This window comes from Cinclus cinclus, chromosome 6, assembly GCF_963662255.1.
Source record: "Cinclus cinclus chromosome 6, bCinCin1.1, whole genome shotgun sequence".
Taxonomy (NCBI): Eukaryota; Metazoa; Chordata; class Aves; order Passeriformes; family Cinclidae; genus Cinclus; species Cinclus cinclus.
The window spans coordinates 56,879,578-56,904,862 of NC_085051.1; the positions used below are offsets into that span (position 1 = coordinate 56,879,578).

Here is a 25,285-nt window from a genome sequence, read left to right on the forward strand (position 1 = left end):
TTGTTCCACCCCTGTCAATATTTAATCCAAGAGCTGCAGAAGTCCTACAAAACACAGGAAGGTTTCAATTTCACATTAAGGTAACACTGACAGTGGTGCTGCTATATCGTTCAAGTCAGTGCACTGCTACTCCTTGAGAATGAAATTACTGGTAAACTTGGTTTTCATTTAATTTCCTCCCAGTTCTCTAAGCAACCTTTATCCAGAACCACAGCTACTGCTGCAGTTCTGGGCTGGTGAAGGAAAAGTTTCTAAATTCATCTTGGTTTATCATTGGAAGGATCCCTTCTTCAATGGGGGTCAGGATGGGCTCCTCTTTTATAAAATCTGGATCAAAGTTGCTCACGTCATCTTTGGATTTCTGTCAAATGGAAAACAAAAGGAAAAGACACATCAAAAGTATGTATCATCTGCTTGATCTTTGCTCTGCATCTGAGTGCACTGAACCATCAGTTCCATAACCCAGGCTGGGCTCAGAGCTTTTTCTGGGCTTGGACTGGGAGCAGCTGCCCCCACGGACCCTCTCACAGAGCAAAGCCTTGTCCAGCCTCTGAAGGTTTCTGACAGGGCACATCACACAAATCAGTCCCTCCCCTTGAGTGGCAGCACACACCCCATGCAGTTGTCAGCTGTGTTCCCAACTGACTCCACACAGTCCCTCCTTATCTGCAGAGTGCTTCAGCTGGGTTTTGGGGAGGGGGTGGAGGACACTTCTCTTAGTGCCAGCCATTAAACTTGCACAATACAGAATTACTGGGCCGTGGGAGGACAAATGGCTGGCCTCCAGGTGCTGGATTCCTTGCTATGTGCCACAGAGTGAGGCTGTTTAGAATGCACACACACAAACTGGGTTTGTGGCACATTTTCATGAGGCGTGTGTTTTTCCTACACCCAGAGCATGATATTTTATTGACATTGAGGTCAATAAAATTTATTGACATTGAAGTCTAGCATTCCCAGATCCTGCCCAGCTTGTGGCAGACTGAGCAGGCTCCCTTAGCCTTTGATTCAGGCTAAGGGGCAACTCCAGATTCTGCTTTTGAGCTGTCACACCTCCCCATGTACCTGATCCTGCACAGTGTTCAGGGAGTGGAACTGGGTGGACTATTGCCACTGAGAGCTTGCAGAGTGACCACAGCATGAGACAAGCCACCCCAGGCAATAATTTGAGAGACAAGGAAGCCACAGCAACAACCCTGGAAAGGCTGTCTGTGAAAAGCAGTGCTCTTCTCTCACAGAGCATCCTTAGGGCTGTGTGACACCACTGGGGACAGGGGCAGCACTGTGGACTGTGCAGCCTCTCTGCCATTTGAAGCACTCCCTGACAGTGGCCTGAGCAGGCAGCACCGTGCTGGGTGCTGAACAGACACAGAGAGACAGCCCTGCTGTGGAGGGGTAGGTGGGGTGAGCAGGGTGAGGATTACTTACCCTGTTTTATCTTTGGGGCAAGCCAAAGGGTACTTGAGTGCCTAACCTGCTGCAGCTGCTTTTACAAATCTGCATCTTTTCACTGAGCTGCCTTTAAAAATCCAGCATGGAGGGGAAAAGAGGAGGCTAACCAGGTGGCCAACCAGCAGCTAAACCAAGGCCAGTGGCTTCCTCACTACTGTTCCTTCACCTCTTTCCTGTCTCACGGGAATAAACCTGCTTATAGAGCCAAGAAGAGGGAAAACCCCCGAGGGATCCCTTTCCCCCAGCTCCCCTCCCCACGTACAATGCGGGGCCTGAAGGGGGGCTCCATCTGCCGCTGGTTCAGCAGGTCCCAGTCCAGCTCCTTGAAGTAGGGGTGCCGCAGGATCGCGCTCTCGCCGCCCAGCCCGGGGCTGCCCAGCCGCATCGTGGGGTTCTTGGTCATGAACTGCAAGACAGAAAGGGCTGTTTGTTCCCTCCCATCCGGCACGGCCACGGGAGGGGTGCCCATTAGCAGTCACACAAAAGCTTGTCCTCGGCTTTCCTGTTGAACCCAGTTGTTGGCCAGACTTCTCGAGTTCCTTGTAATGGAACCGCACGCAAGGAACTTAACTCGCTCCCCAGCGGAAGAGGTTGGGGTGTACTTCTCTCTTATTTTCTTTTGCTTTTGATGAAATCCTTGATTACCACAGTAAGAAAAGAAAGTTGAATTGCATCATTTGCAATATTACATATATTGCCCACTGTGTTTGGTCATTATTTGCTTCTGTATTAACTTCTCAGGAGTACACGCTTGTTCTCAAATGCTGCCCAGCAGCCAGCCAGGCTTTGGCCAGGAGTCAGTCCTGAGCTGTGCCTTTTTCCTAAACCTCTCCCTGCTGAAGCACTGCCAGATGCCTACGCTTTCCTTCCTGTCATCTCACGAAACAAGCAAGGCTCTGGCTTTTAGAGCCCTCTGACCCTGAGCTGAGAGCAGACAGGTGACCATCTCCTCTCTCACTGCTGAAACACCAATAAAGGATTTCATTTTGTAACAGTTTTATTCTGCTGCCAGCAAAAAGAAATCTCAAATCTCAGCCAAAGTGCCCTGAATTGCCAGGGAGCAATGAGAGCCATACATCACACAGATGGTGTGAGAGGGCCCTGATGGGTGCCCTTTAAGTCCTGATGAAAACGATGAAGTGTTGAGTGCTGTGGGTATTCTTAAAGGGGAGGAGGAGAATCCTTTCCCCAGGAAGGAAAAAAAAATGCTTGGCTTGTTAATTTAGGGTTACAGTTATTGAAAATTCAGTAATAAACAATCCTTCCCCTCCCCTCGAGTATTTCCAATTCACTGGAGAAATCAGGTTATGTTTAAACTGAGAAAATAGCTGCTTTTATTTGCCTATTGAAACAGCAACATAAAGCAAGCTGCACTCCAGTGGAGGTGTCCAGACGATTTCCTGGAAGATGAAAGAGCATTATGTTTAGCAAACAGCTGAACCAGCCAAACCAGACAATCGGTCACTGTTTCGGGAATGGCCAAGTCTGCTGCATCTCAGCAATGGGGAAATGAGAGCAACTTCATTCTGACTGCAGGAGCCTTTCACAAGGTACAAACTCTCCTAGGACAAGTGAATAAAAGGTCTAGTCATTCCCCATCTAGAGAGAAGGTGGGGAGGAGAAAGACGACTTCCCTGTTTCTAGAATTCTCCCCAGCACCCCATTCTGAGGTGGCTACAGGGACAAAGCAGATAGGGCATCTTTAGCTGACACCTTGCAGGACCCCAGACAAACTCCCCACCTCCACCCTGACCCCGTGAGCCTTTTGAGGTCATGAGCTGCCACAGGATTCCCCACAGCAGAACTATTTTCCAGCATTCATACCCAAAACATCAGTAGGAAGAGATGCCAGGTGTCAGATTGGTACGAGGAGTCACCAGGACAGGAACAGAGCTGAGGTGACTGCTGCAGCTGGGCTCTTCCCATGCTCCTCTGGACTCTTCAGCCCCTGGTGATGCAGCACTTCCAGGGTCAGGCCCAAGGACAAGCAGAACTTCTGTGTCTCCACAACCCTTCCAGCCTACTCTCCTCCCTGTCTACCAGCAGAACTTCAATGCAATTTCTTTCTGCCCCAGCACTTCAGTGGGACAGTGATATCCCCAGAAACACCTTGGTTTCCAAACAAGAAATGGGTCAGGCCAAAATCTCTGAGAGACCTGGTTCAGACAAATCTTTTTAAGTCTTGAACTAGGCTTCTTTGTTTTGCAAAACAAACCAGAAACCTCCTGGCAGCACTGTCTTTCTCTAGAAATTCATTCTTTGTCCCCACAGGTGGCTATCTGCACCTCACTAGCTCTTATTTGCATTGCTGGAAGACCTAGAAAGCTCAAACAAGACCAGAGCTTGCTGGTGCTGGGAGTGGTATAGACCAAAACATTCCAAAAAAGATAAGACATTCTCCAAAAAAAATGGAGAAAAGATCTGGGAATACATGACATGTCTCCTAGCTCCTGCCCTACCGCCACCTCCATTACACCAGGAACCTTCTGTTAAATGTGGAATGGGAAAAAATAATCATGAAAGTAAATAAACTCTGAAAAGGACTGGCAACACACTTTGCTTGGGTTCCCATTCATGCCCAACCATATAAGACCAAAACCTGAACCCAACTGCCCATTTCCAGACCAGTTCGGAGCCCTGGGATATAAAAGTGTGTTTACATTCCTATTTGCTTGATGTATTCCATGTGATGCCAAAACTGCACCAAGCAAAGGCATCCAATGCAACAAGTGAAGAGCCAACATAAATTCATTCCTGGACGCTTAAAAACACCCATTTTGTTAGGACAAAGAGGATCAGGCAAAGGCCATCCCTTAAACTGGGCTGGTTTGAGGTCTGAGGAGGTAAAACAACATTCAAACCAAAACTCTTCAAACTCAAGTGGTCAGCTCTAGTTTGTCCATTGGACCCAGAGATTGGGAAATCCCAGGTGGGGAACTCCAGGCACCATCCACCCCACAGTGGGTGCCAAAAGGAGACAGGAGATGAGTGATGGATTCAAATTGATCCACTGCTGGAGCACATTCCCCTGGCTGGCTCCCACAGAACCCCTCAGAATTACTGCCTCCAACAGGAATGAGCTGACCTATGATCACTGCTGCTGCCCCTTTGGCTCTGTAAAAACAGGGTTGTGTAGCACAACAGGCTGCAGTGACCCCACAGCATCACAAACCACTCTGGAGAGGACTCTTGTTGCCCAGGTACTGGAAGCACCCAATGCAGGCTAGCACGACCTTGAAAATGAGTTTTAGGCCATGCACTCTACCAAGAGCACGAACACAACATGAGAAGGCTCCCCTTGTTCACGGCAGACAAGCTCACACTGGTCTGCTTCAGCAGAAATGTGGCCCAGGTTGCCCAGAGAATGCCTCATCCCTGGAAGAACTCAAGATCAGGCTGGATGGGGCTCTGAGCAATGTGGAACATGAAACACAGCCCTGTACTCTGGGCAGTGCAGCACCATGCCAGGTTACCCAGCCTGTGGATGCACACACACCTCTGCACCCAGGGGTTGTGATGGAAAACCGCAGGCTGGCCATGGCTGCTCCTCCCTTACATAAAATCTCCTGGTGAATTTTGGAGGTGGCAGATCCATCACAGTCTGGTGAAGGGGGTGTGTTTCTCTGGGGAGAGGCTCCAGTCCTTATTTGGGCTGAAAAGCAGGAGTGCAAATGATGACTCCAACAGAGACAGCACTGATGTTCTGTACTGAAACAGCTGCCTGCTTTGCTGTAAGAGGTATATAAAATGACAGAATGAAATTTTTGAAGCCTGCTTCCACTAAAATGAATAACAAAGCCTCCTAAACACTATTTGAATTCACCAGGAATTACTGCACTGACACAGAAATGGATGAATTTTCAGTTTGTGTTGCCCAGAAGGCAGAAAAACCCATAAGATTCCAATGACTTCTCAAAGGCTCCAAAACCCATAAATCCTGCTTCCTCCCTGCCTGAGGCAGCACTGACATTTCTTTGCTGCACCAGGGCAGCATCTGGCAGACCAACTCATGCTGCCTCTGCTGTCTGATGGCTCTTCCAGCAAAGCAAAGAGCTCAGGATTTCAGAAAAACTGAACTACAAGCTCAGCCTCCATCTCTGAACCGAGTACCTGCAGCCCATGCCCCTGTCCTGACCGTGTGAGAGGCTCTTGTGCAGCAGGAGGGCTGAAGTGCTGAGGCTGCACAGGCACTGCCCTCTGCACACACAGGGGAAAGGTTTTCAGAAGTGTAGCTCCTCTTCCCTGTGATCCCCTTGGCTGCACTCAGAAACAGCTGGAAAGTGTCTTACAAAGTGTTGGCTGTTCCTGGCATTTCTGGAAAGGCCAGAGTTTAACATTTGCTTCACAGGTCTGATAGCCCTCAATGTCCTTCCAAGGACAACCCTCCAATGCAGGTGGTGAGAGATGTTCAGCAGACAGTTTTTTGTGGAAAGATGTCATCTCCTAACGCTTAATTATCTCTGTTTTTCCACAACAACCATGAATGCATCACAAACCTCAGCCTCTGGCAGACAGATGAAGAAATAAAGAAATGCAAAGAAAAAAAAAATTAACAGTAACAACAACAAGGCAAACCAGAGACGCTCCTGAGTAAAAAGAAACCCAAATCCAAGATGCCTCCCAGCAAAACCAATAGCAACACTATCAAGCTCAAACCTGAACCAGACTGTCAAGCCCTTGCCCTGTGACCACATCCAGCCATGGGAAATGATCCCATTCCCAGGGTAAGGAGCCCCTTGAGAGGGGATCCTTTGGGCTACACCAGTCTGCTGAGCAGCAAACTGGAGCAAGGCTCTCCCTGACCTCAGCTAACCCTCCCAGCAGCACTGCAGCCAAAACCAGCAGCTGGCATGAGCCAAAACCATGACTTCACGAGATCATTTGAAAACCTTTACTGAGAGAAAATGCAGCAAGCCATGACAAGAAATGAAAAGCTGGGGATTAGTCCACAGAGGGCCCGTGAAGTTACAAGGCAAAAATTCTGCCATAGCCGTGCCAGCCATTGGGGAAAATCTGAATCAGCCCAGGGAGCTCAGCCTGCAGCAGGTGAGGGGGATCTGTGCTGGTTCTTCCTTTCACTCACAGCTCAGACTATGCTGGAAAGGACTCCAGGGCTCCTAGGATACTGGACAAGGCTGCTGTGGACTCTTCCAGTGCTGCTCACATGCAGTATTGCAACTTCTGTCTCAAAAGGCTGAGTCTGCAAATCAGTCTAACGGCCTGGGAGTCACTGCAGGGATGTTTGCACAAACCAGCCACTTCCTTGCATAAATTTCCTTGAATTACAAGTCTCCTTTCTCAATACTGGAATCCCTGTTTGATTTTACGCAATCAATGTATGTGTTATTTGCATCAGGACAATTAATTTCATGAGTAGTATCACAGATTACGTGAAATTGCATCACATTGTAGGAAAACATTAACAAGGCTCAATCCTGTCACAGGAGTGCTGCACTAGAGGAAGAGAAATACAACTTTTTGCTCAGCCAGTCCCTTCACACTGTCAGCCACCTGGACAAGAAAGAAATAATTCTTTCTTGTACTAAAGAACCTTGTAGACACACCAGTTCCCACCAGGACTCTGGTGTATTTACCCTGTAAGAGAAAGCCCGTGTCCCAGCAGCTCATCTTTCAAACACAAGCACACAGCAGAGAGGGAGGATATTCCAAATCATATAGGCAAAGAAGAGAGACCAAGGAAAAGTCATCATTTTATTTTGCCAGGAGCCCAAGGGCAGCCTGTCACAGAGAGGATGGCAGAGCCTCAGTGGCACCTCCTCTGCATCACACCCTGTGCCTCACAGGGCCCCTACTCAAATTGTGGCAGTGTAATAGTCAAGTCAAACTGTTAAAGGAATGGAAGATTTTCCTGTTCATGGTTTTAAAATTTGCCTGTTGGTGTTTCTCCCATTTTGGTACTGAAGTAAAGAGCAGCAGCAGCAGCAGCACAGGAGATTAATGCCCCACAGTCTCCCCTTCAGTAACGAGGGACAGCAGGAGATCAGGAGATACCCAAGGTGCTTTTCTTCATTAAGATTCATGAGTTAAACTAACAGGGCAGAAATTAACTGGAAAGGAAATAAGATTTCTCAAAGATCCATTTGATCTGAGACAAAAGGGGATCATTATATAAATAGAGCAATTACTCTAATTAAGGCCTCCCTCCATGAATCTCTCGACTGAATGCTGCAGTTGCTGAAAACAGTTTGGCTGCCTATTATGTAAGGCAAACAAACCCACAGTCTGGGGTGTCATTAGCCCTCAAACAAAGAAGAAGAAAGATGGTTCTATGGCTCTGTTAATGCCTGTGTTATTTTTAATGTTTGGAAGCCAGGAATCTTTTTTTTTTTTTTTTTTTTTTTTTTTTTTTTTTTTTTTTTTTAATAAAAAGCTGCTCATTTTGAGCCAGAATTATCTTTCGCTCTCCTGGGCAAAGCTCCCATCAGCCTCCATCCCAGTCCTGCCAGGTGATGCTCACAAATGTGCCTCATTTCCCCATGCAAGAGCAGTCCAGGGCTTGGACACACGAGTGGGTTACAGCAGGTGAGGGAGGCAGAACAGCCCAGTTTCACTACAACGTGTGGTCAGAGAACTGGCCCATGGAAGTCCTTGTACTTTGGGCAACTCAGCCAGTGCCTGGTTGTGGGTGTGAGCCAGGAAGTTGGAAGCTGGAATCCTCTCTAGACCTTCCCTGAGCACTGTGGTGCTGAGAGCAGACCTGGAGTCACAGTGGCTCTCCCGAATGCCAGCTCTGTTTCATCTGGGGATTTGCTCTGACTGCAGACATCAGAGGCCATGTGCTGTTCCTGCCCCTCTCCTGCACACAGAGGGATCGATTGCTGGGAGCCCTGATTCCCACCCAGCAATTCATCGTGGTGCTGAGCCAGGATGTGTCCCCACAGGGTGTGGGTACCCCCATGCTGCAGTCCTGGCTACACAAAACTGGGAGCAGCTGAAATCCTTCAGTGCAGAGAGGGTCCAGCAAGCAAAGCGCCAGGGTTCAGAAGTACAAGACTGCCCTGAAAGCATTTTAAGGAGAGCGGGGAGGAAGAGACAGAGTGTGAAATATCTGTTATCTCCTTTTCCAGATAAAAAAAGGGAAGGGAGGTAAAAATAAGTCCTCAGCCCAGCTCCCTAAAAGCCAGAAGACTGTAACAATAAGCATGACAGCAGTCACATGTCCAATGTGCAAGCCCCAGGCAAGAAGGACAAAATGTCAGTGCAGTGGGTATTAAGCAGATAAATTTGATCTTGCTTTCCCCTGGTGCAGAAATGGCTGCTCGATGCTGCCCAGACAGAGCTCGAGGGAACAAGAAGGATTAACTGGATTGCAAACAGTGCTGAGCAAGAGAATAGCAAAATAAACCAAGGTGGAATGACTAGCAAAATAAACCCAGGTGGACAGAGCAACTCCCATGTGGGACAGACTCATCTGGCTCCAGATCTCCCAGTGGTGCAAACTGATCAGACTCTGCTGACTACCACAATGAAATGCTGTCTCAATAGCTACAGACTTCCTCACTGTGCTAAAATCTACCTGTTTCCTTGTCTCTCCCCACCCATCAACAACAAACTCATCAACACTAACGTAGAATAAAAAGGTCACAAGTATGAAGTGTACTGGCCCCTGAGGATAACTAGTGATTTTTGACACTTCTGCTTTTGGTACTTCTGTTATAAGCAATAATAAGTAGACACTAACTTCAGTCATTGGCTGTATGGAATATTTAGCAAAGGTTTTAGTCAGGATGACACCCCAGAAAGCTGTGCTTTCAGAACTGAGGAGTCACCCCCACAGGGGTCACCAGCTGCAGGGGCTGCTCAGACAATATCAAAATCCTGCTGCTGATTTTCAATTACCACAGTCAGGCTACAGGTACAGCATGGGGATATGCAGGTCCATTACTAAATCAATACATCAATCAGAGCAGCACAAACATGAAGGCAGAATGAGCATCCCACTTATTAACAGACTGGGAGCATGAGCCTGCTGTAGTTTTAAGCAGGAGTAAAATCTCCCTTGGGTTGCAGGGGAAAACAATTAATCCTTTTCTGATAGTCCTGTCAAGGGGAACTGGGAGTCTGTTACACAACCCTGGGTGGTCTATTTACATAGGGTCAAGTACAAAGGGGACTAAAATGCCCTGAACAAACCTGTAAAGTCCAACTAAGGAAAAAAAAAATACTTCAAAGGAGCTTTTTTTGTAGTGCTGGTTATATTTCAATTCTTTTAATTTTAAAGTTCCTGAGAAGACACGGCATGTCATAAAGTTCAAAGCTGGAGGGACGAGTAGGACCTAGATCCCTGGATAGCTCAGTCAGAGCTTTGTTGCCTCGATCACAGCGTGAAGACCTCCCAGTTAGCTGGACTGGCCCCTTCTGCCAGGGGCTGCACAGCCAGAGCTGGCCCCATCATACACCAATCATTCCCAAATCCAGCTTGGACCCAGGTTCTCAAGGGAATCCTTAGGATTTGCCCCAAAGCTGGATTTTAATAGACTTCACCAAACCCCTTTTGTGGGTCTTTAATATCAGTTTAGACATGGCAGAGCTGAGGAAGGAGCCTGGGCCACAAGTCTTAGGCTCAGACATGAGAATTGCTCCTTCCTGAGCACAGGGAATAAGGAAGAAGAAATGATAGGGAAGACAATGTTGGCACTATGAACACACCTTCATTTTCCCCCATCCCTGGCAGGAAAAGGAGGATGAGTAACACCTGACATTACAATAGGCTGGTTTAGAAGCTTTGTCTGAAGTAAATCTGAGCTTGCACGCTGCAGACTTAAACGAGAAGCTAATTTCAGCCTGTTGGAAAAGCAATGGTAAAAGATAAAATGAGTATTTCAAGATGAATTTGGCCTTGGCAAGCTCTATACAGATATCTGTAGTTTTCTTTCAGAGTGAATTATTCAGAAGCATGGGACTATCACTGTGGGGAAGAGGAGCACTTGAGAAAGAGGTGTGATCAATCAGCAGAAGAGATTAAAATCACTGAGGAAAGCTGTTTGCTGTTGGAGAATTAGGAGGGAAAAGAGTAAGAGACAGCAGGTTATAGATATGGATGTGTAAGCTCAGGCAAAAGAGGCAAGAAGGCAACCTGTGGTGGGGCACAACCCTGTCGCCTCACCACTGTGGGCTTATAGCAGAAATATAGGTCTAGGCAAGAGATTATTTAAAACTGTAGAACTCCTCCCCAGCTGGGAAGCAACAGGCCCCAGGACCCTGCTTTTGCAGCAGTGGCTGTGGAGCCAACCAGGAAATGCAAGATGAAAGCATTTCTGAAAAACAAAATAAAGGAAAAATGCATACACAGATCCAGCATGGAGCTTCACAGAGAGATTTAAATATCAGCCTCATGCTGAAAGCCAAAGCTTAATCAAATTGTGCAAGAGAATTTATGGAGACTGCCAACTCTGAAGAGATGCCAAGGAGAGTAATTTATTGGCATTTGAAGGCACTTTTAATATCTATCTGCCTGTTAGCAGGCTCCTCAGCTCTGAGGATAAAGAAATGAGCTCATCCAGCTCCCTCTTTGATTTCAGTGAGTCCATCATGCTGTCCCTTTTCCTTTTGAACTTTGCCTAAAAAACACATCTGGTTCATTCAGAAACAAGTTCATTCTGTCTGTTCCAGCACTGAATGCAAAACAGATTATCTGCCTTTTTCTGTCACTTGGAAAGGAAGAACCTGGCCCAGATCTGCAGGATACAAATGCAAAGGGGAGACACAGCTTGTGCAGAGTGACACAAGGGCACTATCAGCATCTGGCTGCCTCTTTCCACTCCTTGGAGGTGTTCAGGAGAGGGCTGGGAAGCACACACACTGGGGTTTGGTTGAGTTTACACAGGGGCCAAAGTGACTGCCCAGGACTTAGGGAAAAGGTGAGGCATGAAGGCAGCAGAAAGCACAGATGTTGTAATGAGTGATGAAGGCAGCAGAAAGCACAGATGTTATAGTGAGTGATGTGCTGGGGGAGAAGGCAGACACCCCTGTGGTATCTGAGCTGGTGAGAGCTGCTTCTGACCTCCCCCTACCCAGAGGTGCTCGACCCCAAACAACTGCAGAGTATGAACAGAATGAACTTCTCCCAAGTCCAGGGGACCTGTCTGGGGCAAGCAGCTGCAGCAAGTAGGCAGCTGGGATCATCCACACCTCCCCCTGAATTCAGACAGCCTCATCAGCAGTTTGGAAACAGCCCTTTCCCTTCCTCTCCTCACAGCAGATTGCTTGCTTTGATTACATTAAAAATCTGCCTCTCATTCTTTCTGCTGTAAGAGCTCCATCCCTTTTCCTCCTCTCCTCATCAAGGCATTTTAAATTTGCCCGCAGTGCAGGGCCAGTGGGGCTCAGCACAGAGCATTCACCATCCACAAAGGCTTTCTGAAAATAAGGGGTCCTCACCAAGGGTTTGGGCTCTCAGGGTGGCACCCTTAGAGTGGGCAGGTCACTGCTCCCACAGCTCCTCTGTGCACAGCTCAGTGCTCACTTTGCTTTCTCTCCCATTCTCCCTGGATGAAGTGTCCCTGGGAATCTGGATTTTTACCTGTATGTGGACAGCTCCAGTACTTAAAGGGAGCTTATACAAAAGAGGGAGAGGGGCTTTTTACACAGGCAGATAGGGACAAGGGGAACAGTTTTAAACTGAGGGGAGAGATATAGAATAGACATAAGGAAGAACTTCTTCTCCACGGGGTAGTGAGGCACTGGCACAGGATGCGCAGAGAAGCTGTGAATTATCCCTGGAAGTGTTCAAGGCCAGGTTGGACAGGGCTTGGAGCAACCTGGTCTGGTGGAAGGTTTCCCTACCCATGGAAGAGGGGTGGAACTAGATGGTGTTCAAAGTCCCTTCCAACCCAAACCACTCTGTGATCTCTCCAATCTTTTCTTCTAAGCCCATTATGGTAAATGCCTGCACAGCCTGAATCTCCAGGGGCTCTACTGGAGCTGTTATCCTGCATCCAGCCAAACTGGACTGCCCTGTGCACTAGCCATGTGGGACATGAGTAGCCCCTCAGTATTTCTTTGGAATGATAAATTGTACTCCTCAGGGAGTCCTGGATTCAACTCATACACACAAACATAGTAATAAAATTGATCCCACTTTATCATCACTTAGGATTCCTGAAAAATGATGGTAAACACTGCTCCTCTTCATGACAAGGACAGAGGAAGGTACCCTTCAAACACGGGTTTTCCTCACCTAGTATCAGCTGCAAATTTAGGGAATAAGAAAATCATACACATACACACACTTTCCCAACTTCCACCAAACTTGTTTCTATGTATGCACATGAGTACACATAGGAAATCCCAACTCCCTCACCTTGTGATCTGACAGCCATAAACAAGTCCATAAAACACAGGTCATCAGGGCAGGACCCCACTCCTGCTGACCCACAGAGCACCATTATTCCTGCAGCTGGGTCTGAAGCATCACTCCCAGACAGGACAGCCTCCTGGAGTTAACCTGACAGCGCAAAGGGGATTTTACACAATTCTGCAAGAACAAAGTTTCCGTGGTATCTGGAGGAGGGAAAGGAACTCAGTGACACAAAGCAGGAGAGAGTTCACTCAACCAGACCATTTGCCTTTTGAGTCACTTCCAGGCTGCTGTTCTCTAGAAACACAAATCAAGTTTTTCTTTTGCATCCTTGGCACTGTAGTGCTGATGCAATTTTTCTTATGCTTTCCCTCAGCCAAGCTCCCTCACTTTCCCACTCCTCTCACTCTTCACACTAATCCGGGGCATTTGGGCTCCCCAAATGGTGATGTCATTCCACCTGTGCTGAGAGAGAACACACGCTGCTAAAACCACAGCAAATTTCCTCTGCACCTTCCCCTTGCCTTGTCTGGTGTTTATTTTTCACACAAAACCCACTTGGAGGTGGACATAACTACTTCTGCCCGTTCTCTTAACTCCAGTAGTGTTTTCTCAAAATTTCTTTAACCACCTGGAGGAAGAACAGGCTTTAGTCTCACTTGTGTCCTCAAAATATAAAGCAACAAGCAAGGATGCCTAAGCCTTACTTTTGAAGGGAGCATTTCAACTAGGCCAGAAGTGTTTCAGAGCTCTCATTAAGACTGGGGGCTAGCATAAAAATGCCAAGAGAAATCCTTGGCTTTAGCAAACAGCTGTGACAGGAGTTTGGAAATCCAGGGTGCAGAAGGCAGAGCAGCACTAACATGTCCCTAGGGAGATGCTGCTTTCCAGCCCCTGCTGTTACCAGGCTCTGAGGGTGAAAGCATCTAAGCTGCAATTGCTCATCTAAATTTCCAAGCCTTTGGGCCAAGCATTGCTACTTGAGATCACCAGTGCATGGAGTAACTCAATAGGCTTAGCCCTTCTCTCCTCATCCAAAACCACGCACAGAATGGAAAATCCTTGCAGCTTTCCCTGGGATTTTGCTTCCCATTACGCCATCGATTTCTGAGACCTGATTTTCAGTGTGTCCCACCATTCTCCCCTCAAAGTAAGCTGCCTGTGAGCCAAGCAGCGTGGCTGAATTGTATTTGAGAAAGTCATGCATCAAGTGAGTGAAACACGCTGCCAAAAACCCACTCCGCTTATGGCAAGCAAGAGGATTGTATTTCATTTTGCAGTTTGCTCAGCTGAATCCCAAAGCTTCAGCTGCCTGGAAAGATCCCCTCTCTGCTCCAGCACTTTTTGATGGTGATAATTAACAAATTCAGAATATTGATATGCTGTAACAAAGTAATCTCTGGCTGCACTCTCCCTGTAAGAGATTTGGTGCAGCAGTCTCTGCTCTGTGCTCTCTGACTGCTCTGTCAGCTGATGGCAAAGAGTATTTGAAAGAATTTATCTGACACACACAAACCCAACAGCCCCTTGTAAATGCCATGAACTTCTTGTAACTGCATTCAGGTAGGATGATGGAGAAATCATTTTCCTTTAGGATACAGAATCAAAGCAAAACTTATGTCTAGAATAAGCTAAACTGGACTGAATCCATTCAGCAGCAATTCTCCTGTTCTGCATTTTACTATTCCAACAACCAAATCCATTCCCCCGGAGTCTGACTTGCTCACACAAGCAGAGGAGAGCTCAGTTTGAGTCCTCTCCTCCTGACTTGAAGCATCACTACCTGAATTCCCCAGTGACACATTCAGACAGGGCAGCGTACACAAGTGAGATGTTCCAACTTTCCTCTTCTGGAAATACTGAGTCCAACAAATCCTGCTGGTTTACCTCTGTCCTACTCCACACAGATCCCACCCCCCCTCCCCCCCCCAAGCCCTGCAGGGGAAATTTCAAGGACAAAAAAAAACCCCAAAAAATCAAACCATTAGAAAAGGAAACAATTTCTGCTTTCGATTCTACACAAAGTCCCAGGACACTGAGGTTAGTTTTGTTTTTCTTGGTGCCAGAGTTCACAAACCCTCCAGGAACACCCAGTGACATAAATGAGGTCCTAAGAATGTAGTTTTGTTATTATCAAGAAACTGCAAAGATGAACAGGGCACAATCTTCAGAAATCATGTGGTTTCTTATGTGGGGGAAGTTGGTGAAATGCAATTACACAAAATGAAAGCCAAATGAGGCAACAGCATCTGTGAAATGAGTATTAAAACTTACAATCCTTGTTTAGAACGAAGCTCTTCACAAAGGCAAATGGATCAAGCTTTCTAAACCCAGATAAATCTATTTATAGAGCATCTCTAAGTATCTACACCTAAGTGCATCTTCTTAGCAGAAGGAATTTGATTTTCATTTCAGAGCTTTGTATCATTCAAACTTGGTGAATTCTCACTAGTCCTGTTCAAGGTTAGAGACCAGAACTTTTAGTGAGGGGATAATCCAGTTATTAAGGCTACTAAGGCCTTAGCCTGCAATACAAGAGAATCCAGGTTTAACTCCCTGATCTTCCACAGGCTTCCCATGCCATGTAATTACTTACAATCATTTATGTCATGGAAGTAGCTGGATGCTGATTTTCCAGAGCTCTTAGCATGATGGTTACAAACCACTGTCACAGCTTTAAATCAACGAGCTAGAGTACATATTTTGTTGGAGAAAAACAAAATGGAAATTGTAAGATGCTCATTTAGTCATAATGCTACATCCAACAGAAGTATTAGCATCAGAAATGTGTGTAAAAGAAAATCTATATATTTAGCACCTAGAAAATCTACTGTCTTTCGCAAAAAAAAAACAAACAAACAAACAAACAGGCTTACCTGTCTGTGTTATACTAACACCTAAAAATACTGACCAAATATTATCAGTGCACTGAAAATGTAATACCTCAGCAGTGGTAACGTTTGTTGTCATTCAAAAGAAATCTAAGTGGCTTCCATTTTAATCTAGAGCCACAGACAATCTCTTGACAGGATGTTTCCTTCCCTCTAAAGCCAACAATGCTCTGATGCTTCTTTAGAACTCAGTGTAAGAAGGAAAGGAGGAAAGAAGGAGCTCTTTCAGTGAACAGCTCTTGAGCCCAAAAGCAGCTACTTTTTCTTGAAGCTGCAGAAATTCAGCCTGTAGCCAACTATCACCAGTGCTGTGAAATAAGATGCAACAATCACCTCCAGGCAGCAGAAACTGAGAGTCCAGGAAACATGTCAGTTGTCAATTCCCACTAGTTAATCCCAAGACTCCTGGTGAAAGCCCCAAATTTCAGCTTTTTTCCCCAGAGCAGACACAGGGTAGTGTTTCTCTTGAGCAGTGCACGTGCATTTCAGAGAGGCAGTTCTGATTTAATTTGTTTGTCACCAGCTGCACATAATACAGCAGACAAGCAGAGGGGCTGGAGAGGAGGCTTTTTCAGGCAAGGAACCAGCAGTTACTGAACTGACTGGGTTTTGGAGATCCTCAATGCTTTCTATTTAAATTCTCAGCTCCCTCCTCAATTCTGGCCCTCTTCCTCCAGTGCCCCTCATCATGTTCCTTGTCTGTTAATCACAGAAGGGACCTTAAGCTGTTAAAATTTGGGCTCTGAACACAAACTAGAGCAGCCTAGGATGACTGCAGCTTGCACTGGCTGTTTCTGGGAGGCCCTATCAGAATGAGGAAAACACTCATTTCACCAAGAGGCTAAAACACAAATGGTATTTTATTACACTCTGAGATTCCTGTTATGGCAAGTATCTACACGACCACATTTTACCTCCATCTCCTAATTATGCAATATACCTGCAGCAAATCCACTCCTCTAGTACTTGTCACTGCAGAAGAGGAATTGCTACTTAAGAGGTACTTAGGAGTCCCAGTTCAACCACATAAACGCTGCTCCGGAAGCTGCAATGAGTCTGAAGTTCATGTTTATATTTAGAATATGTAGTGAGTTGTTTCCAAAGCCCAAGAGGGCCTCCAGCATCACAAACAATCAATTCTGAGCACAACCCGTGATTTCAAAGCTTCTCTTTGAAAATAAAAAAAAAAAAAAAAATAAAATCCAGGAGTGGATTTTATTTTCAGTTGATTTCTGTGAAATTTATCAGATGAATTTTCAGCTATAGGAAGCAGTCGCTTAACTTGCATACAGCAGAAACCCTTCAGCAGAAAATGTCCAGGTTTCACCACTAAAAATTCTCCTCTTTCTCTGAAATGGTCCCATCATTGACTACCCCATTTCTTTGGGTCAGTGCTCCATGAGTTTCTATAAATTACTAGCTTACCCAATTATTTTTTAGATCCTCTATTAGCATAATATTTACTGGTATCCACTCTTAAATGCATCTTTGTCCACAGTGCTTTCTCAAGAAAAGGGAATTCTCTGATCCTTCTCTTTCCAAAAGGTTCTTAGAGATGTTTGGTGATGTGATGAGGGCCAGGAACAAGTCAGTAGCAGAAGAGCCAAGTTAGGTTTCCCAGTTTGTAGTTTAACACTCTTGTCATAGAATCACCTTTTGATTTCTTACAGAAAAGCCAAGCAGTTCCAGTGCACTAGGCTCACATACAGCCCAAAATCTTAAAAGCTTAATTCCCATGTCACAGGCAAAGATGTGAGGCATGTGGATAAAAGCACTCATGGAAAAAGTTAGGAATACATTGCAGGACAAGGACAGAATGTCACCAGCAACAGCTCTTTTCAAACTTTTTGCTGTACAGCCCCATTTTCTTTTTCTCCCAATCACACAAAATAATCAAACCCCTGTCTTTGCATGCCGATAGGCAGCAACTCTGGGGGATGTTGGCATCACCAGAGGATTATCAGGAAGCCTTCACTTCTTGGCCCTATGGTTGCTACTGATTAAACCCTGTGTTTACCTGCTGCTTCTGTTCTGGGAGACAACCACACACTGACAATCATTAAGCAAGCAGGGGAATGCCCAGACACACAGACAGGCTCACACTTCATTCGCCAAGTTGACTACTAAACCATATAAAGTCCATAACTGTGCAAACATACCTAAGTGTGGCAGGATGTTTTTAATGTTTAGCCTTCAATCCAAGATAAGAAGAGGGTCAGGGTCAGGGTCAGGGAATCACGCCGTTTCTGCGTGCCAATACCCCGGCCCTGCTCTCTTTTGCTGGAATTAGGCTGGAGAAAGCTAGGGCAGAGAGCAAACAGCCAAAGGAACTCACCGCTTTGAGGATTGCCACTGCATCCTGCTGGAGCCACGTTGGGTAGACAACTTCATCATTCAGAATGGCCTCGAAGAGATCGTCCTCGTTCTCAGCCTCGAAGGGCGCGTGGCCGCACAGCATCTCGTACAGCAGCACCCCCATGGCCCACCAGTCCACATCAGGGCCATACAGCATCTCCTGCAGGATCTGCAGCACAGACAGGAAAGAAACACCAACCCTGAGGCTTCGTATCAGAGCAGGGGAGGAAAAAAGGATTTGGGAAAATAACACAGAAGCTCTCACTAGCAGCGCTGTCTTTTAGGCTGGTGGATGTCCAGAAACATAAAGTGATCTCACTCTGGGAACCCCCAGATCAGCACAAAGGTACATCAGATGCTTCAGGCAAGGGCTGAATTAGCTTGGCTGGGTGACCTGGGAAGCAAGCCCTTAGAATGATGCTGGGGATGAGCTGGAGAAGAAGAGGCACTCCAGCAAAACACTCAGAAGCAGCTGAGCAGCCACGTGTGTGAGCTGACATCGCCTCCTCCTTGCCCTTGAGAAGAAAACACCTACCTGGCTCCAACAGCAAGGCTTTCAGCTGGAGAGGGGAAGCAGTGTGAGTGTGGGAGAAGGGTGCAAACATCAACCACAGACAGAAATTCAATTGTGTTGAAGGATGTGAAACCTTGTCGGAACATCTGGCAGCATCTGGAAGGCAGCTGTTCTTTAAAGAGGTGTTTATTAATTTTGCAGTGAGACTGGGGAATGACAGGGAGTGTGAGGAGGTAGAGAAAGGAACTGTGTAACGAAGGAGAATTCAATCTCCTTCCAAATCAAGTTGGGTCAGCATCTCTGTGTGCCTCTCAAGGTTTTTGCAGCTGTATTTCCATTTTTCACCTCACATTTTCTAGAGAAATACATAGGCTTATTTTGGTGCATGCGGCAGCCTGAAGATTTAGTCCCGCTTTACTTCACAGAGGGCTGAAAATACATCTAAGGAGGAAACCTTGAGCTCAGCAATCAAATAAGGCAAAGCCAAAGACACTGGCAATTCCAAATCTAACCTACACTTTTCACATGGTGGCCATTCTCCTGACCAAAGAAAGGTTTCCTGTACCTCTGGAGCAATGTAGTCTGGCGTGCCACAGAAGGTTGCTGTGGTGATGCCATCGTGGATGCCCTCTTTGCACATTCCAAAGTCTGCCAGCTTGCAGTGCCCCTCGTAGTCCAGCAGCACGTTGTCCAGCTTCAAGTCCCTAAAATGAGAATCATTCAGAGTTACTGTGTGCTTGGAGCAGCCCCACACAGATGCAGGCACCATCCCAGGCCCCAGAAGCTCAACCTGCACCCTGGACAAACCTCATAATCATAAAAAAATGAACAAAAGTCGTGCAGGAGAGATCTTCTTTTGTTTCATCTCTTACAAAAGGGAGGGAGGAAGAAGCATCATTCTGCCAATGGCAGTGAATGCAGGCAGGTGCTGCAGGATTTTGCCCACATGGGTTTCCAAACACACCACAAGCCTGGCTGGCAGGGCTCCTGCTGCTTTAGCTCTGGGACTCACTGGAGCAGAGGCTGCCAGAGCTGTCAGACTGTGTAAGGATGCTGTGATGCAGCAAAACGCTGCACACGGACCATGCTCTGATTCAGCAAAGCTGCGCTGGAGCACACACTGGAGCTGGGGAGCACAGCAAGGCCTCTGCAGAGGGAAGCACATTCCCTATTCTCCTGAGGTGTTGGGGCTTCAGTCCCAGATCTCCTTGTTACCCCATCTGGAGCATTATCCAAGCTGAGAAGAAACTCCCTCCTGACATCACACCACATGGACAGGGGGAATGTTCAGGCAGCACAGGATGCCTCCACCATAAAGCAGTATCCTAAAGTCCTCCCAGCTGTATCAATTCCAGAAGTGCACTAATATAAGCAGGGAATATTCCCCACAGCACTCCTTGCCACTGTCACAAGAGACCTGCAACCCAACAAGATGCAGGGGGACATTTTTCCAATACGTCACCTCTAACAGCCTGGGAGCTCCTCACTGAAAGCAGAGCTGCCAAAATGACAGAACCCTAACAAAGCTATCAGCTTGCCTGACCTTGACCTTGAGCCCACGGGAATAGCCTGAAGCCAGAAGCACTGTCAGGAGCACGACCAGAAAGCACGAGGTCATCTGCAGACTTAAGCAATGCTTGCCTAAAAATACACCAGCTTGTAGCACCTCTGCTTTGCAGCTGCCAAACAAGCCCCAGGCACCACTGCAGATGCAGGAGAGGAGCTCTGATGGGAGCTCTGGGCAGCACACACAGGTCACAGTTCATTTTGGAACTGTTTCAGGTGCTGGCCCAAGAGCTGCCCAGAGCCGCAACAGCAGCACTGGGGCAGGGGGGTCTTGACAAAGCCACCTTCAAAGTCATTCTGATGCCCACATCAGGATCAAAAAAACTACATTTTAGGGTCTCAGAGCCCCTTCATGCTGGATCTTGATCCATTTTGCCCTTTGGTTGGTATCTATTTCCCTGGGAAGGCAGAACAGTAGGGAGGGTGATAACATAGGTGGTGACATCTCCATATCAATATAAAAACCAATGGTTGAGCTGAAATCTGAATCCAGCTTGTTCTGTTCATCTTCCATCTATGATCCTAAAGTGAAAATCAGGGGGTTGATGGCTCTGCATTGGCATTTCCACAGCCCATGGGACTCCTCAGCTACACTGCTGCACTGGAAAGATCAAGGACACGTGTAAGACAATCAGAGCCACATCCTCTCCTAGAGAGATAAGGAAAAGTATTCTTAGCCTCTTTTGAATGCATGGGAAAGCAAAGGATAGAAATCAAGAAATTTGCCTGTGTCCCCCAGAGACAAGGCTGAACACCAGCTTCCTGAATTCCAGCCTGGATCTTAATCACAAGATCACACATCCTCTCTCTTCAACTTTAAGATGGCTTGGCAAGGCAAGCCAGCAGAAAGCCTTCTGCAATGCTGCTGCCCTTCCCAGCAGGCCCACAAGCTACCCAGTGGCCAGAGAAATTTGGATGCCAAGGACAGTGCCAATGCCTATCTCACACTGCAGTGTTTGCTCTGGGTGGGATGCTCAGCAGGAGACACTTGATTTTTCCTTTCTGAGTATCACAAACGACGGCTGAGGCACGTGGGCAAAGGCTTGTCCTGGAAAGACTTTAGCACAGGGAGAGGTTTGTGCATGGTTGCCCACGACAGCCCATCTTCAGCAGTAGTTTACAGCCAAAGCTCCTGTTGCTCTTCCCTGTGGTTCCTGGCAGGGCAAGGAAGCCCTCCAAGCATGAAGACAGGCCTTGTTTTCAGGAATCTGCCACGATGTGGCTGAAACGCAGAGTTTATTCTTGGCTCAGGTTTAAATGCAGCAAACACTTTCTCGGTTCTGGGCAGTGCTGACTGTTGTGGTGTGCCCCTAAAGATATAGCTGGATGGGGAATTTTGGGGAACTTGCTTGGAGATCCCCCTAGCAAACCTTCTCCTGTTCCCTGCAACACCCATGACGTCCTGGAATGCTTTGGGAATACTCAAAATACACCATCCTTATATCTGAGCAGCAGAAACAGCCACGGACATGGAAGAGCAGAGGCAAGAGACAGCTACAGGGCTGGGCCAGCTCTGCTGACCACGCCACCAGGGCACACTGCCACTTCCCAGCCTCTGCCCCACAGGACACGCTGCAGGAACTCCCAAACCCCTGCTAGCTGCACAGTGCACCAGGTTCATCCCAGCTCTGAGATGGCAGGAGTCCTGCAGGTGCGAGAGCGCTGCACTGGCTCTGTCCTCCCGCAGAGCCTCCCTCTCTGTAATTGCCATTAAATTTAAACTGTCTGCCTCTCGCTAGGTAAGCATAGTTTTAACCACACGAGGCAAAGCTCCAGCCCTTGGCTTCTCCGCACTGCACGTTAAGCCCATTAACAGTGTCTGTTGTCTCCTCCTGACTTCTGTCCAGCAGTGTGAAACCCAACACTTGCATTTTCTATTTTCACATAACCTGTAATGTGACGTTACTCTGGCTCTCACTTGCTCAGGCCCTTGGCTACGTGCAGATCATTTCAGAAGAGGACCTCCCATGACCACAGAAGGCTGCTCGATGCTCTTTGCTTGGCAAAGTGACAGGAGATCATCCTACACTTCCCTCTCGGAGCGGGTCTGGTGGGCCAGCACAGTGGCAGCCACGGGCTCCTCTGGAGCCTGCTCTCTGTGGCTGCCACATAAGATAATTCCCTGGGAAAGCTGTGGTTTGAGCATTTGTCCCAAGCCATCCCAGCAGTTGTGAGCTTGATGCTGACAGGTCTCCCCACACACCAAACCCACTAAGCCAGCACGGCCACATGAGAGGACAAACACTGACAGTTCTCTGAGATTTACAAGGAGCTCTTCATTTTCACAGCAAGGATTCCGGGAAGCTGATGAAACTGGAAGCCATCCAGCTCAGAAAGGCCAAATCTACCTCATTTCCTTAATACTTGCATTTTCCATTCAATATTTTTAGCATTTCCATGAAGCAGTAACGGCAGAGAGGTTTTCTGAGGCTGCGTTTCTAAGGTCCGGCTGAGGTTCTGCCTTTCACTGGCAAACCTTCCCTGGAAAACAGACTTCATCCTGACTAAGAAAAGGCTGTCTTTGTCCTCACCTTCAGCTATGGCACACTGGCTTAATGGCCTTGTTTAGTCTAGACCCAGAAGAAATGACAAAATGAGCTGTTTCAGTGTCACTCACTGGGAGAGGTGTTCTTTACACATCTGCTGCTCGAGTTTGACATTCGTAAAAAACCCAAAATTACAATTGCAGATGATCTGGTCCTTTTCCACAGCATCTGTCAAATGCAATTTCCCTGCACTGGGGAGTTTTGCCAGGGAATGTGTGTTATACACGTACCTGCCACTCGCTCTGCTCTGACCATCCCACTCCTGATGTAGGAACTGTATTTGAAGGATGAAGTTTGATGGGTTTTTCCCTTATTTTGTTTTCATCACCCTGTTGTGGTAAGGACTGTACATGTAGTAGGGATGCAGAGGAGTAAGGGTGGCAGACACTGGCTTCCTTCCACTGCCTCCACAAGGTTATCCCAGGTTTGCTAATCTCAAAGGTCCAGTTTAAAGCTCATTAAAGCCTGGTGTTCCCATCTCAATGCAAATCACTCACTGTGAAAGCTCTGGGTGCCAGCCACAAAGGTAAGTGTGGCTAATGTAAAACTCCAGCCAAATGGTTTCCAAAAAATACACAATGAAAAACAAAATCCCCAAACCTGAAATTAGCTGAGAACTTTGGCTTTTCTGAAAGGGAAAACTTTCCCTTTAGACACTCCTTGGAAACACTTTTGAGTGAGCAAATGTGCATTCAAATCCCTTTACAAGCAGGGATGAGATTTTAATTTTTCTCCACCTCTTCTGCTGAAGTAATTTTACTTCACAAGAATACTGCAATCTCCATCATGACGCAGAAAAATGCATTTCTATTGGTTGCTCTGGTAGCCTAAATAATGCATATTTCCAACTCCTGCTTCAAAAACACTGTATTTTTTTTTTTAATGAAGCAACTTCAGCAGAGGAGAATTAAAGATGTGCAACCTGCAAAATAGCACAGTTGGTAAGATAGTTAAGGAAAAGGCTGTAGTTTTCAAGTTGGAGGCTTTACTCCAAATACAGTGGACAACAGATTTAAACCCATACTTTGATTAAATAAGGAGGAGAACAGATGGAGGTCTCAGTTTTATATAAAGCCCAAAACACTTATGTGAAGCTGATAATGTTTCCCGTTTTCCTTTGCATTCATAAGGAACACCCAAATTAAAATATTTCATTTTACCTGAAAGCAATGCTCTCTTGACTTGCAAAACAATACGTAATTGCTTTTAAAAAACCTTAATATTTATTTTGGGCTCACAAAATTATTTTCTATCTTTCTTTCCATACTAAATTCTGGAGACTCAGTTAGCAAACTCAAAATAATTAATTTCATGAATCTATTCCACTGGCTTTGGACTAGGGATCTCCACATTTTGTCCCCAAGATTTTATGCCACTTTGGGAATTAACGCCATTTCTACTCTAAGTCTTGGGTTGTAGAGAACTTGCTTATAAATTCCTTCACAGAAAATGGTTCATATCGCCCACATTTTTCTAATAACAACCAAACATTATTTATTTCTATGATCAAGTGAGCTTTCATAACCAGAAACTCATATTCTTACAGCCCCAAGGAAGAGTTAAGTATGGCCTAGGTAGTGGTAAAGCTGAGTGGCAGCAGTAAATACAGACTGAAGATGACACCTGGAACATATTCTAGCAGAGCTAAGACATAAAAACCCAGGCTGAGCTGCTGGTATTTGCTTAGGCACATCTTCAGTACAAGAGGAAACACTGAAATCACAAATGAAACACCAGGTTACTGGCCTTTGATAAAGGGAGCCACAAAGCAGAGACCAGAAAAGGATCAAGCTACATCAAGCTGGAGAGAAACAGCTGAAATCCTGAGTTTTGCTGCCACATAAAAAGAGGTAGGACACTGTTGTTACCCAGCATTGCAGGCTGAGATGGAAAGTGTTGCTTTGCACACCTGCAGCTTCCCAGCACAATCCCTAAAATCCCATGGGATTTAGTCTGTGAGCCCCATCCTCCTCAGCACTGCATGAAGCAATGTCAAAATACACAGGGACTGCAAAACATAACTTCAGCTCTTTGTTTCCTTGAAAAACATTCCTTTGGGTAAAGAAAACATTTATTTTGGTTTCCAAACAACCTCTGAGGTGAAACCCACCCAGACCACCGTCAGCCACACAGACAGCTTGGCTACAGCAGACTGCAACCTGTAGTGAAGTGCAACAGGACAGAAATGAAGGGAAGATCTCTCTAGATATTTGTAATTTGTAATTACCAGAAAGTAGGAATGAAACATAGCAAGCGTCCTTCTACATTGGCCTAGAAGTTGTTTTCAAAAGTTGACCAGACTTAAGTGTTTAGGGACTGCAAATACAGCCACCATGGCTCCAGGCTGACCTTCTTATTTCTCACAAACAAAGCAATAGCAGAAATGTGATGATATAATGGTTCAAGGATCCGACTCGGGCTAAGTGCTACAAGTAAGTGAAAATCCACACTCGTTGCTGGGCCATTTAACAGGAGACAGCTGCCTGTTCTTGCTGGCCACGAGGCCAGAGAAAGCTCGAGGGAAAGGTCCATCCTACAAGCACCTCAGCATGTGAGCAGTGCTCCAGCCAGGAGCCCAGCACCATTCCTGGGGCTTTTACAGCTTCATCCCACCACAGCACACCCTGCAGCCTCCACAGAA

The 25,285-nt window shown here is 46.6% G+C and overlaps 1 protein-coding gene across 1 annotated transcript in view; it reads right to left on the bottom strand.

Annotated features, from left to right (window-relative positions):
• Window positions 1-214: 214 nt before the first annotated feature.
• PRKCH (protein kinase C eta) overlaps window positions 215-25,285 on the bottom strand; it is a 112,529-nt gene continuing 87,458 nt past the window's right edge. The window contains exons 11-14 of the mRNA XM_062494861.1: window positions 19,098-19,236; window positions 17,999-18,187; window positions 1,715-1,858; window positions 215-361 (exon numbers count right to left, since the gene is read on the bottom strand). Of these exons, the coding sequence (XP_062350845.1) occupies window positions 215-361; window positions 1,715-1,858; window positions 17,999-18,187; window positions 19,098-19,236 (619 nt within the window). The remainder of the gene's footprint in view (window positions 362-1,714; window positions 1,859-17,998; window positions 18,188-19,097; window positions 19,237-25,285) is intronic.